General features: G+C 39.0%; 1 protein-coding gene across 2 annotated transcripts; it reads right to left on the bottom strand.

Annotated features, from left to right (window-relative positions):
• Nucleotides 1–2,118: 2,118 nt before the first annotated feature.
• On the bottom strand, nt 2,119–12,885 carry fosb (FBJ murine osteosarcoma viral oncogene homolog B). 2 transcript variants are annotated; one of them, XM_031891974.1, is made up of 5 exons: nt 8,792–12,885; nt 5,856–6,140; nt 5,646–5,753; nt 4,306–4,512; nt 2,119–4,211 (listed from the first exon to the last, which is right to left on the bottom strand). In XM_031891974.1, exons 1-5 carry the CDS (start codon nt 8,894–8,896, stop codon nt 4,110–4,112), a joined length of 807 nt encoding a protein of 268 aa, XP_031747834.1. In that variant the 5' UTR covers nt 8,897–12,885; the 3' UTR covers nt 2,119–4,109. The 2 variants fall into 2 exon arrangements, with proteins under 2 accessions (XP_031747834.1, XP_002932681.3); XM_002932635.5 differs by having other exon boundaries at nt 2,119–4,512; nt 8,792–12,883.
• Between the last annotated feature and the right edge of the window lie 1,099 nt (nt 12,886–13,984).

The following is a 13,984-nucleotide window of genomic DNA, read 5'->3' as shown; positions in this document are numbered from 1 at the left end:
TGGTTTGTATTGTACTCATCTTGCTAGGACATTGAATTTTTTTCTCATTGATAATGGGTACAACTCTGCTCTGGCTCTGGGCAAAGACATAAGAAAAACAGCACCTGGAGGCAAGATATTGATGCAGAGCCAGCATTTCATTATTGTAGTCAGGCTAATGGCTGGTCCTAGTCCATGTATTTCATGTTCTGTAACCAAATGTGATGTGGTTGATCAGTCTAGGGCAGGCAGTTAAAGGTTTCATAAATGGTAAAATCATAGTAGGCTACGAGAGAAATCGGGTACATAATGTAAAGACTGCTTACATGGTAAAGAGGCATATAGATGCTAAATTGGATCCAGTGACTTGCCAAGGGTTGCACTCATAGGATAAATGCATTACATTAATGGTGAGTCCAGCAGTGCCTGACCAGAGAATGTAAATTATCCCAATTACCACCAGGAATTAAGCATAGAACTTTGCTAATAAACTGGGCACATATATTGTGATTTTTTTTTTTACCTGGAAAATGTGAATCTATGTCTTAAAGCATGAATTACAAATCAACCCAAATTTGAGGACAATAAGGAGTATAAATATTGTTGAGTTAATGTAAACTCAACTGACACTAAGCATTAATACAAATAATGTATATTTTTTTGAAAAGCACAGTGAAATTTGCTTGAACCATATAAAGGATAACAATAATACAAGTTTTAAAGCTAACACCTAATCAATTGTTATGAATTGCTAAACCTGGAGCAAAATGTGTTATTAGATGAACTCCATTCAAAGGAATCTTGGGTAATACAGTCAGTGCTAGCGAGCAAAAAGCCACCCCTGGTAACTTTAAGAGACTAATTTCTGGTTAGTAAACAGGAAATTTGGCTTTTCTATTATAAAAAGCAAAATGCTCTCTTTACTAGGAATGCGGCCCCCCTCCAGTGCAAGAAAGGTAAGCCCTGGGAGGGGGGTAAAGGGGTGGCATTGCAAAAGCCACCTAAGGGTAGGTTTGGGGCTGGAATTACCACTGGCCCCCACACCAATCAGTGCATGCACAGTACAGTCTGAACATGCATTAATCACAGAAAAGAGGAGTAGCCCACTCTGATTCAGCAATTGTTTTTTTGTTTTTTTTTTAAAGGCGTACTGAAACACAAAAGGAATAAGAAGACACAAAGAACATGGATTTCCAATAGTATATTTAGCACTGTTCCATATAGACATATACTATAATGAATTCAAAAAATATATATTTATATAATCATTTATTCTACTTATACAATATCACTAACACAGTAACAGTGAATTAACTATACTTATAAATCTCCATCTCCCCTCCTAAACTCACTATAAAGGGTTTAGTGCATGAGTGTGTATGTATGTTTATGTATGAATGTGTGTGTTTATATATATATATATATATATATATATGCACGCATTGCTCAAACATACACACACAAATACACATAAACATACATATTATGTAAAAGTGCAATCAGTCTCATATATCAATTTTTATGATAAGAACATTATAGATATATATATCTCTTTTTATCTGGGTTTAACCCTTCCAGAATTCCACATTTTAAAGGAACATTTTACAAATAAACAGCATACAGTATATAAGGGTGTGGGTATATAAATAATTCTGTATATAAAAATATTTTTAAACAAAAATATATTTTAAAGGTGATTTATACACACACAGATTTACTGTATATATATATATATATATATATATATATATATATATATATATATATATATATATATATATATATATATATATATAAATATATATATATATATATATATATATATATATTTACTCTCTCTCTCTCTCTGTACTTATATAGCAGAAATTAGATAATACCCTCAAGTGGGTCTTAGATCAAGGTAAATATTCATTAATCAAAACACCTAATGCATATCATTCTGTAGAGAGAGGGAGAAAGATAGAGACCTAGGGACAGTATGTATATACTGTATATACTGTATATACAGTATATATCACATATATATTCACAAACTTATACAAAGATACCCACACTTATAATTGTTTTTTTATATATACATATAGTATAGCAGTACGTTTCCCTATATATATATATATATATATATATATATATATATATAAACATATATATACATATAGGTAAGCTCATTATTCTAAAAATATATAGAAAAATAAGGCTATCTTTATATCTTACCATTTATTTGTATGTATATGGATCTATTTATATAGGGGTATGTAGACATACATACAACGTATATTTACATAAACACATCTTTGCTAACTACCACTTGCAAAAAAATCTCTTCATCCATTGAAATAAAACCTTTTATCTGTGTATAAGCTTTTAAGCTGAAACCTAGACACACAGAGCACAAAGTAACACTGCTTATTGACAATGACTGACCACAATTGTCAGAGGATGGGTTCATATCACACAACTTATCAGAGCAATACCAAATTAATTTTAATTTAGATATAACACACATATTTTGAACATATTTCCCATTTATTTTGGTGAGTGCTCGTGGTTTATTTTATGGAAATAAAAGGTATTTCAAAATTTAGTTCTTGTGTGACATGGACCTAAAACTGAGCTTTTACCTACACCCTGGTCCCTGGGCTTCTGGAAGGGCTCACCAATTAAAAAGATTTAACAGGAAATGCTGAGAAGTTTGCAGATTTTCTCACTTGCTTTGCTTTGACTTATAAGTTGGAATGGGAGAGGTTATAAGTGATCTATGTTCTCTGTCTTAGGAAAATAGTTATTGGCAGGTCTCAACAGCAGAGAAGGACTTAAACTAGTTTTCATGTTCTTGTTTTTGGCAGTGATGGGAATGTCTGAGAAACACTTCAACTCTTGCTCACATGAGAAAGCTTCAACACTTCATGTCTCATATGTCCTCTTGTCCCCTATCCATATGATACACTTTTTCAAAGCCATTGCAGATCACTTGGCATTTGTAGTTGTGAAGAACTTTCTGTAGCCTTTATGATTCCACTCTACAGTAAAGGATTCTGGTCCCTTTGGATCTCAGTGGCAGAAGATGTTTGTGTGTTGTTCTTTGAAGTGGAATGTCGATTGTGAAACCTTCTTAACAATGCTTGGTCTTACTCCGAAAAGCTCCATAGAAAGATGTTGGAATTTAAGAAAATGCTCACAGGTACAGGATTGAGAATGGGAGAGGTAAATAAGAAGAGTATTCAATATTATTTATAGAAAATTTAAGCAAGTAAGAATAGGAGGGAATTATTGGCCATTGTGTTCAAGGATGGTTAGAGAGGCAAAGTTAAATAAATAGTTTGGGGAAGATTGCATGATGATAATGATGGGGGTAGTGGGAAATATTAATGGACAAGGGACTCTGTGGGGTTCTTTCAGTGATAATGGGTAAATCCAGTGCAGTAACTACCATACAGCAAACCTTGCCATTCTTGGGGTGGGACCTGGGGAGAGGAGAGCCCAGATGATCTCAGGGTCTTCTGTATGGTTCCCCCTCTGCAACTCCTTCTGCTGTTTGAAACTTGACCGTCCACTGAATGTCAGCAGGGTGGGTTGCCCCCCAAAGATTTTTTTTATGGGGATGCTTGACTGTCTTAAGTTACATTACTGCGTAATTTGATGGGTGTTATAATTTGAAGACTTGAAGCAATACAAATCTAGTAATGCAAAAAATGCCTGACTGAGTTGCACAGTAATTGAGAAAAAGACTGGAAGATTTCATCATAAAAGTCAAGATGGTGGAGAACTAAAAAAAGACTAAAGGTTAGTTGGATAAAGGTCATAAGTGAAAGAAGAGGGAAAAAGTTTAAGCATTTCTTAAGGGGAACTCAGCAAATGAATGAGTAGTTAGGTGTGCACAACTCCAGTCCTCGAGGACTATTAAATGGTCAGGCCTTAAGGATATTAATATCCATTATACAGCATTGAAGTGCCAGTCAAAAAGACTGAGCCATTAAGCAACTCACCTGAGCACTGATAGTAATATACTTATGTCTTGACCTCTTAATCATCCATCGAGGACCAGAATTGTGCACCTCTTGGATAAGCAGAGCAGAGCTGGACGGAGAGAAGGAGAGTTGAATTCAGAGGATGTGTAGAGGGGTAGATGGTCATGTCTCAGAGAGCCAGGAGTGAGGGGGAGCTGAGCGAGTCTGAGGATGAGCGCTCACTTCCGCTGCTGCGCTGGTACCGGGCTCCACAGGCTCCTCCCTCTGGGGAGGTGAACACAAATGAAGAGGTGTAAGACCCCACACTGGTGGCACAGTCTGAGTCCGGCAGTGGGGGCAAACAGATAGGGAATGATACCTCCGGTTGTGTTGGATAGGTGGGCAGGAGAGCTCCATGAGGATAGGACGTGCTTGGATCTGTAGTTGGCAGGTCGATGTCATCATAGGGCAGTTTGCATCCTGGTCGGTGGGAGAGAAGAGCAAACTCCAACTGTTCTTTTTGTCTGCGTAGCTCATCAATCTCTGCCTCAAGCGTAGATTTTTCTTCCTCCAAAATGTCTGTCTCCTGATGAGACAATAATAATTGGGTAGGTAAGAATAGAGGCAGGTATTTTTATATGAAACATATATTTTCTTCTTATGTGGCCCTGCCACATATAGAAATTATCAAGATTCGCAAATCTCATCTATTTAAACAGTTTTCTCACTACTTCTTCATTTTGCTAGGTCAATCTTCTCCTTGAGTTTCTGCAACATTACATGCCCAATTTAAATAGAAGAAGTTAAGTGAGATCCTACTTAACCTTAGTAGTTTTTCCCTTTTAAAAAGCAATCGGCTTTATTTATATATCTATATATATATATATATATATATATATATATATATATATATATATATATATATATATAGATAGACAGAGTACCGCACACACGGTACTCTGTCTATCTATTGAATTTTTTGACCAGCACCGAGGGCATTTGCCTCTGCTTGAAGGGTGTGCTCCTTTCTGTTTCTTTATATATATATATATTTAAAACCAAAAGAGTTTATAGACCTATTTTGATTAAGTAGTATCAAGTAAGTGGGCACTTTGCTTCAAAGTGATTCACTTGCCAATTATTGTTCCCAATGCAAAAGGAAGGTAAAAGCACATTACTTGGCCTTCCTTATAGGCCTGCACCTAATCTATAGAGAATCTGCCAAATAAATTACCAAATTCAAGAAGACTGCATCATATGGAGAAAAAAAATGGGGGACTGGACCAATGTGCCCTCATGGACCTGCTACATGTTTCTTGAATAAGGTATTTAAAAGGACTAAACCGTTCAGCATTGTAAGTCACAGATGTGTAGCTTTATTTTTGCTGGAACTGTGTCCCTGTCCCTAATAACAAGAAATTAAGATTGACACTGTACTTGTCTTCTGACCTCCCCACCCATGTATTTCTTACTATGCCAGGTTGATCTAGCAATTACCCATTATAAGTAAATGATATCAGATATGGTAATTAGCTTAAACTCTATGTAATTTACACTCCTGGTGCATTTGTGTAAGAAAAGTAAAACACAACTATTCCAGATTACCAAAAAATGCGCATCATTTAGGTCTAACTTTTATGAAGTTGTTTCATTCTCATTTTTGAGTCCTTTATGGTAAACATCTGCATATGCACAGACAAAAAATAAATTTTCCCTTACACTTTGTAGTCTATCAGTTAACTCTCTTCTTCTGTTCCTGCATTTTGCAGCTGCCAGTTTGTTTCTTTCCCTTCTTACGCGCCTTTTCTCTTCTTCCTCTGGAGTAAGCTGAAAGATGAAAATAATTGTGTTATAAGACCATTATACCTCACATTCTTAAATAAAAGTAGCAAAAACATCAGGAACTGTAAAAATGAACCTGTCACTCACCGCTGCTTCCTCTCTAGTTCTCTTGCCTCGAGCTCGGGATGGACGTACCTCCTCTTGCTCTGGTGCGGCCTCAGTCAAGGTGTGTCCATAAGTTGTCCCAGAAGGAGAGGCATAGCTGGGGCCTGGTAGGTCATACGGGTCAATAGGAGGGCCTGATGTAGGTTGGGACTGAGCCATAGAAGAGATGAGAGCAGGGGTGACCAGCCACTGGAGGTCCTGGCTACTGGTAATGGCCGTAACAGTGGGAACAAATGAGGTGGGGGCATCACATAATGCTGCACACTCCTAGAAATACAACAAAATACATTTTTAAAAAGATGAGAGAAGCATTTTCTCTTTATATATATTTTTTGAAATAAGAAAATATACTGAACAATATTTCCAAAGAAGAAAACAGAAGATAAGAATTATAATAAATATGCCTTTAGTAGTTTTTATCATGTTTACACTTGTTGACAATTTGAGCTTAACAGTCATCTAAAGCTTTTAAAAGTAGTAGGTTAAGTAGTATTTACTTAGAGCTCAGAGCTTAGAGTATTTACTTATTAGCTCAAAACTATAGCACTTCTATAGCAATAAAAAATGTATCTTTTTAAAAATGCCACTATATCTCCTTTTCTTAGCATTCTCCTTAATGGTGCCCAAGTAGTACACATGTTGAAATGAGTTTGCTTGTTGCTTAGGATGACACAAAGACTACCTAACAATATTGAGCTTTGGGGTGCAACTCTCTAGGCCTGGCCCTTCCCTGTGAGATGACTACTATACCTCTAGATAGGTGCATTAAGTACCTTTATGTGTAGATTAATCTATGGAGCGTTAGTTGCCAACTAACCTACTGTTTATGATGATTAGAACATGATGGAATATGACAGAACACTGTGTAATGAGGAGAGATAGAGTTAACTGGTAGAAAATAAGTATGCTCCTGCGCAGTGACTTTTTGATGGGGTATCTAATGGAGGAAAATGCCCATATCTTATATATGGAAACTAGATGTGGAACAAAGACAGGGCTTTCAGCAGAAAGACAGACAAGTAGCCCATTAGAGGAAGGATAGACTGTAAGAGCTGATTCAAGACATACAGGACATATCTACTAAAGGAAAGATAATGGAATAGAAGAAAGATAGGAGCACCTTTGTGGGAAATATCCTGAATATGATGAAACATTTATTAAGACTACAAGTAATACTATAATCAAACGTTTAAATGGATAGAATGCTAGTACATGTGTAGAGTTATTCTAAATCAAATGAAACAGAGGCAGTATTATAAAGGCCTGTTTCTTATGGCAATAGTGGCATGAGATAAGATAACAGATTAGTGCCTATCCTGGCTAGAAGCATTGGAGGGGTCACTCCCTTGCCAAAAGAGGGGGCATTATTGGAAAGAAGACAATAAATAGGTCAACGTAGCACAAGTTAAAGAGGCAATATACCGACGCTGCAAAATGAGTGCAATGAATAGTGCTTTTGCCAAACATGCCTTTGGCTATTTTCTCCACCCCAAACATTATTTCCATAATGACTAAGAGTAAGTATAGGCTACAAAATGTTATTTCACTCTACCAAAAGAGTATAGGCAGGCACCAGGTTTGCCTGCTTTCCTCTTAAAATAATGACACTTTTGGCAGCTTACCATTGGGCAGCATACCTATCAGTTTCATAGAAGAAACTTACATTTCTGATATACAAAAAGTTACTTAAATGGTTTTAAAGTTATATGTAATTAAAATGCAGTCAAACTTTGGGCCTGACACTCAAAACAATGTTACAGTCAGGTCTATTCCATTTATTTACTTTTATTTTGCTAGCTTACAATATTGTTTCAAGAGTCTAAATCAGGGGTGCTACTGCTTTTAATGCCAGTTACATTTACAAATACATTTCAAACCATTACAGATGTTAAATTATTTACTGGAAGTTTCCTAAAATTACATTTCTTTTATTATGCACAAAATGTTTTTGGGTGGAGTTCCCCTTTAAATACATAAACAACAATTGCAATTGGCAAGGATGAACTGGCATAATTCTATTTAAGGGCATAATATAGGAATACAGAAGGTTAGGAGACCCTGTGACATTTGCCAGAGTGTACAAATTGCCAGTCCAGGCCTGTTCAGGGGCCATGACTGTTGCACAATTTTAACAGCTTTGTTAGTTAGTGCAACAGGTTTAACTGTGCTGAGGGAATGGCAGGTCAGGTCAGGTTGGTGATTGCACTCACATTATGTGTTACAAAAATAAAATGGCAGGTCATATTAAGAACTATGCTAATAATAAGTACTTTAGCATCTTTAGACACATGCAAGTGTTAACTGATACATGCAGCCTGTTTTAAGTACAACCATATTTATTATAACAGGAGCAGATTTATCAAAATGTGAGATTAGAGTTTACCACAGAAAAACTCATCCATTTTCTATTAATTTCTATAGAATTTTTAGAATCGTATTTATTGAATGATGAACTCTAATTTTCACCTTTTAATGAATACACTTCTAAAAACCCCATGGGAATAAATAGAAAGTGGGTGAGTTTTTCTATGGTAAACCCTAATCTCACATTTTAATAAATCTGCCCCTAAGTGGCAGATTTATCAAAATGTGAGTTTAGAGCTTAATACATAAATACTCGCCCACATTCCATTCATTCCTATGGGATTTTTAGAAGCGTATTTATCAAATGGTGAGTTCTAATTTTCACCCATTGATAAATATGATTCTATCCCATAGGAATGAATTGAATGTGGGTGGGTTTTAAATGTATTAAGATCTAAACTCACCTTTTGATAAATAGTATATACACTTGGGGAACAAGTATGACAATCCTAAAGTAGCTAATATTGAAGCAGCCTCCTTATTCTCTTTATGTAAGCAATGCCAGCCAGAAGGCTATGCCATCACTCTCCCACATTTCCTGACATCACACTTACCTGTGGAATACCAGCTGCCTGTGGGCTCCCAAATGAATCCACTGATGACAGATACTGAGACTCGGCAGAGGGGGAAGAGCTGGAGGAATCGTATCCCTGGTACATGACCGTTTAGGAGTTGGAGTAATATTAGGGGGTTTTGTTTTATTTTAATTAAACCCCTTCAAAAATACTATAGTCACAAAGACCAGACACAGACCCCCAAGATGCAATGGATGTATTAGAAGTGCTTTTGAAATATGCAATATTCCTGAAAAGTGGACTTTACAAATGAATAAGGATAATTATTAATTGGATAAGAAGGATAAGAATTAATTGGTTGGTGGTGAGCACATGTACATTCACCATTGGGTTCTCAGTACAGTGGGCATTCACTGCTTTGGCATCTATATGTATCTTTGCATGACAAGGTCCCCAAATAAAATGAATGATGCTCAATTTGTTCTCAGTAATACAGGTAGCAGCAGATTCTCCAGTCAGGAAATACTCAATAAATCCAGGCAGTAATAGCTCCCCAAAATGTAATTCCACAATGGGATACCTCCTATGCTGTCAACCAGATATGATGTGAAAGTTCTTCCACAGCCTGTTGGTCCCAGCAGTAGGATTCCAGACAGCTTACTCTCAGGTGCCAAAACTCTTATATGCACCCCAACACCTTTAGGGGCAGAGCTTTTGGGTGTAGTTACTCTGAGCAACCCCAGAATGTCAGTCTTTGGCTCCGCTTTTTTTTCCTAAAGTTGGCTTCTCTCAGATTCCTATTCATATAATGGATATAAGGAATTCCCAGCAAGTTCCAGCATTACAGCTAAACAGCAGTAAGTGCGATCAGAATAAAAACAGTGAAGAGGAGAAGGTCTTGTCGTTAAGTCAGGAAATACCATCAGACAAAAGAAATAAGGTATAATAAACCAGAATCCTATTCAAATCCCACACGTACAGCTCGCAGCTCCCGCAACCTCGGCTTACAGATTTATGAATGAAACACACAGCACAGAGCCTATTTATACTGGAATAGCACAACCCCCTTACTGACGTCACAAGGCATTCCCCGATATTTCGTGTCAGGAGAGGCAAAGGAACCCCAAATTTAGCAAGCAGGGAGCCGATGTTCGAATATCTCTATCCTGTGAAAATCAGGCTCTAAATACTAATGCAAGAGCTGCCCTGCTATACAGACTGGGGAAACCTGCCCCGCCTCCCCGGAGTTCCTGTGACGTAGATAGCCATATAAGGTGTTGTCTTTGCTATGTTTATCTGGTTACCTAGCAGTGACGTAAGAGGGAATCCCTGTTCTCAGCTTGTAGCCGGTTCGGCAGAGAGAAGTATTAATAGCAAGCTTTTACTATGCTCTTGAAAAAAGAAAGGCAGGCAATGCTGAACCCAACTGAGAGTATTTATATCTAACTACAAACATATATAGGTTTCTGTGTCTGTATAGATACTTGAGTATATATTCATGTAATAAATATTGGCTACATAGTTAGTGTTATGGAAAATGAAAAGACTGCATAATGACAACATAGAGGATTCATTTCTATTTACAAGATTTTATATTGCATTACTGGCTTCTCTCTATGAGGATGGGTGCAGCAACTTTCTGCATAATAGCAAGCAGAAAACCCTGCGATATTGACACTTTGACTAAACACGATATATTGTCTACCAAAAATGTTACTAACGTTTCTTCTTACTGCCAGGTTAATACTGAGGATAAGTCAGGTGTATAATACATTTTTTAAGGAAAAAGAAAGGGTTAATCACTGGGGTTATGCCAAATGTAAGGGACCCCTAAGTGATTATAACCACCTGATAACACAGGCCAGTGCTCCAGTTCCCATAAACTGCCCTAGCCCAGGGTATTCCTGTAGAAGCTGATCTGCAGTGATCTTCCTCTTCTGTGTTCTTCCCTTGGGGCTTGGCCAGGAGTATGTGCAGTAGAGTGAAATAACTGCATTTTTTGCTGAAGTTTGGCTTTTCCCTCTACTGTACATGTGCACTTGCAGGAAGAAAGAAGAAGCAGTAAGAGGATCACTCCATGGTGCTCCTCCTGAAATCCAAAACCAGTGCAGTTTTCTGCTGACATGAACACCTTCCAGGGGTATGACTGGGCCCCCCCTTCCCAGAGATTAACCCTTTCCTTTTCCTTTAAGATGTCCCTTCCACCAAAATAGGTATCTGCATTTATGTTGGAACCAATGTCAATAACTTGCCAGAATATTTAACATACTGAAATAAGTATTCAGTGCTAAATATCTCACTTTGCTGATGCCTGATTTTGACACAGCCACTCGTACCATGTTTCTCACACCCAGGGCCAGATTTATATTTAGGCACCAATACCTAGGGTGGCAGATTTATGGGGCAGCCCACAGTTATCTATGTATTAAAAAAGAAGCTATTGGATATATCTGGTAGCAGAGCTGAAGGGACACCCCCACTTCCCCATTCAGTGCATGTGCAGACTGTACTACACATGTGCTGCCTGCCAAGAGGGGTGCAGTCAGTGGTTGGGTGCCAAGGGCAGCACTGAACCAAACTACACCTTTGTTTAACCACTTTTTGCTGTTAGACTGAAAAATGTAATAAGCAAGTCTCCATTTACTTCCTCTCCTCTTCTACTTCCTGTTTTTTGTATGTTTCATTTGTACACTCTTCTGTTGTCCAGTGCTGCGGAATATGTGGGTGCTTTATAAATACTTCTTAACAACAGTCAGAAACCTGGCCCCTTTTTATGAAAAATTTGCAAAACTGGCAAAATTTGCAAAACAGTGAACTTTAGACAAACATTTGTCAAATTGATTGGACTCAAGGGGAAGGAAAAATTACATTGTATTTAAGGCATTTTTAGTGCTGCTCTACATTGTTAGAGAAATTCCTTTTCACTATGCTACAACTGTTCTTTGTAGAAAAAAATGTTGCCCTTGTTGCAAATTCCTTCCAAATGCAATGTCCAGACAGCTTCTTAGACAGACAGGGGAGGGCTCTAATGAAATTGCATAATAATGACATTGGTGTATTTTGTGTTGGGTGTTTTTTGTTGTTCAGCGAAACAAAATACAAGAAATACTAGTGCAAAGGAAGGCAGCATTTGTGCTAGCCAGGGAAGTGAGAAGTAAGGCTTGGGATTTGTGGATTATATGCAGGCTGTCATATCTAACCTTTTGTTGTTGCTGCAGGTTCTGCAAATCAGTAGAACCGTACAAAGTCAAGCCTAAAACTGCAGCAACCAGAAAGCAGCCTGCATCAAAGACACTAAGCCAGAAAAGTAGCCAGAAACTTAGAGTCAGGATCAATCCAAAAGGCCAAGCAAGAAGATCTAATCACAAAGATACTGCCAGGAGTGTCAAAAGGTACTACTTGGGCAGAATATGACATAGAGCATTCAGGAAGAAGCTTGTAGCCAACAAGGTTCTTTTATTCAGCTACAAGGATGTTGATATTTGGACAACTTTGTCTAAAACTAGTGCTTTAGAGCAGTGCTATCCAACTGCTAGCACAGGATGATGTCTTGTGGCCTGCAAAGCTGCAGATCAAATATGACGAACATGTGACTGTGATTGTGCACTTCTCCAAAGATTTGAATTGTGTGAGTAAGGTTAAATTGGACGGTAGGGGATTTAAAAAATCATCCATTCTCTGTGCATGGCTCACTTTAAAGACCTGCACATTCAGATAAGACAAGTGGCAAGGACGACGCTTGACTGAGGCAGGAATGTAAGCTTGAGAGTTGGAGCACGTGGGGTCAATGGGTGCAACTTCGTGTCAGAGCGGGCTGAGGAGTGGCAGCATAAAAAAGGGCATGTACAGCTGCAACTGCCACACGCAAAGCAAATAAAGATATGGTTACCACAATGAGGAATGGAAGGAGAGAGTGGGTAGAGAGAAAAGATGAAGCATAAAAAAAGAGTGAAGAAGGCAGATAATAGATTAGATAGAAAAGGAAGAAGTATGGAAGACAGGAGGGGGAGGTAGTGGGACTGGTAGTTTTTCTAAAACCTATATACTCTTAAAATCAGCCCTCAGTACAAAATTCTGGCCACAGTACAAAAGAAGTTGCTTTAGAGCAGGGCTGTCCAACTGGTGGCCCACGACCCCACCTGTCTGGCTGCTGTGACTGCTTATCTTTGTGTAAGCTTTAAATGGTATCAGTACTGAGATTAACTGGCCTCCTGCATTGCTCACACTTCAGAAATGTATTGTTTAAACATGTAATGCCCTGTACTGTTCACACCTTTTAGTCCCTACATTGTTCACCCACTTCATTGTTGACACCTCAAGCTCAGACTGTAAGCCCCCTCATTGTTCATCTGTTCACACCTCAGACTGTATGTACTGCCTACCCTATGCTGCCTGTGTGTATGGCATACACAGGCAGGGTAGGGCAGACACAGTATGTCACACATAGGCAGGGTAGGGCAGGCAGAGTGTGGCACACACAGGCATGGTAGGGCAGACACAGTATGTCACACATAGGCAGGGTAGGGCAGAGAGTGTATAGCACACAAAGGCAGGGTAGGGCAGGCAGAGTATGGCACACGCAGGCAGGTTAGGGCAGGCAGAGTATGGCACACCGATGCAGAGTATGGCACACCGATGCAGAGTATGGCACACCTAGATAGCATAGGGCAGCCAGAGCATGGCACACCTGGGCAGAGTATGGCACACCTAGGCAGCATAGGGCAGCCAGGGCATGGCACACCCAGGTAACATAGGACAGCCAGAGCATGGCACACCTAGGCAGAGTATGGCACACACGGGCAGGGTAGTGCAGGCACAGTATGGCACACACAGGCAGGACCGGTATGGCACACACAGGCAGGGTAGGGCAAGAACAGTAAGGCACACACAGGCAAGGTAGGGCAGGAACAGTATGGCACACACAAGCAGTACTCTGCCTGCCCAAGCTGCCTGTGTTTGCCATACTGTTCCTGCCCTATGCTGCCTGTGTGTGCCATACTCTGCCTGCCCTATGCTGCATGTGTGTGCCATACCCTGCCTGCCCTATGCTGTCTGTGTGTGCCATACTCTGCCTGCCCTATGCTGCCTGTGGGAGGTGAACCTGGCAGGGGTTTGTACTGGGAGTTTGTTAGCATTTGGAAATAGTCATTATATGGTCCCTAAGGTGTGTCATTATATGCAGGGGGTTGCTGTGCTATCAACTGGGGAGGAGGAGCCATATGGATTTAAGGT

Source organism: Xenopus tropicalis, chromosome 8 (genome assembly GCF_000004195.4).
Source record: "Xenopus tropicalis strain Nigerian chromosome 8, UCB_Xtro_10.0, whole genome shotgun sequence".
NCBI classification, from domain to species: Eukaryota; Metazoa; Chordata; class Amphibia; order Anura; family Pipidae; genus Xenopus; species Xenopus tropicalis.
This window is presented reverse-complemented; position numbering and strand designations above follow the sequence as displayed.

Coding starts and splice junctions, on each gene's coding strand:
- fosb (XM_002932635.5), bottom strand. CDS start 8,896: ATGTACCAGGGATACGATTCCTCCAGCTCTTCCCCCTCTGCCGAGTCT. Junction 6,141..8,791: donor AGGCAGCTGGTATTCCACAG/GTAAGTGTGATG, acceptor TTGTATTTCTAG/GAGTGTGCAGCATTATGTGA. Junction 4,513..5,645: donor TAACTGATAGACTACAAAGT/GTAAGGGAAAAT, acceptor TTGTCTCATCAG/GAGACAGACATTTTGGAGGA.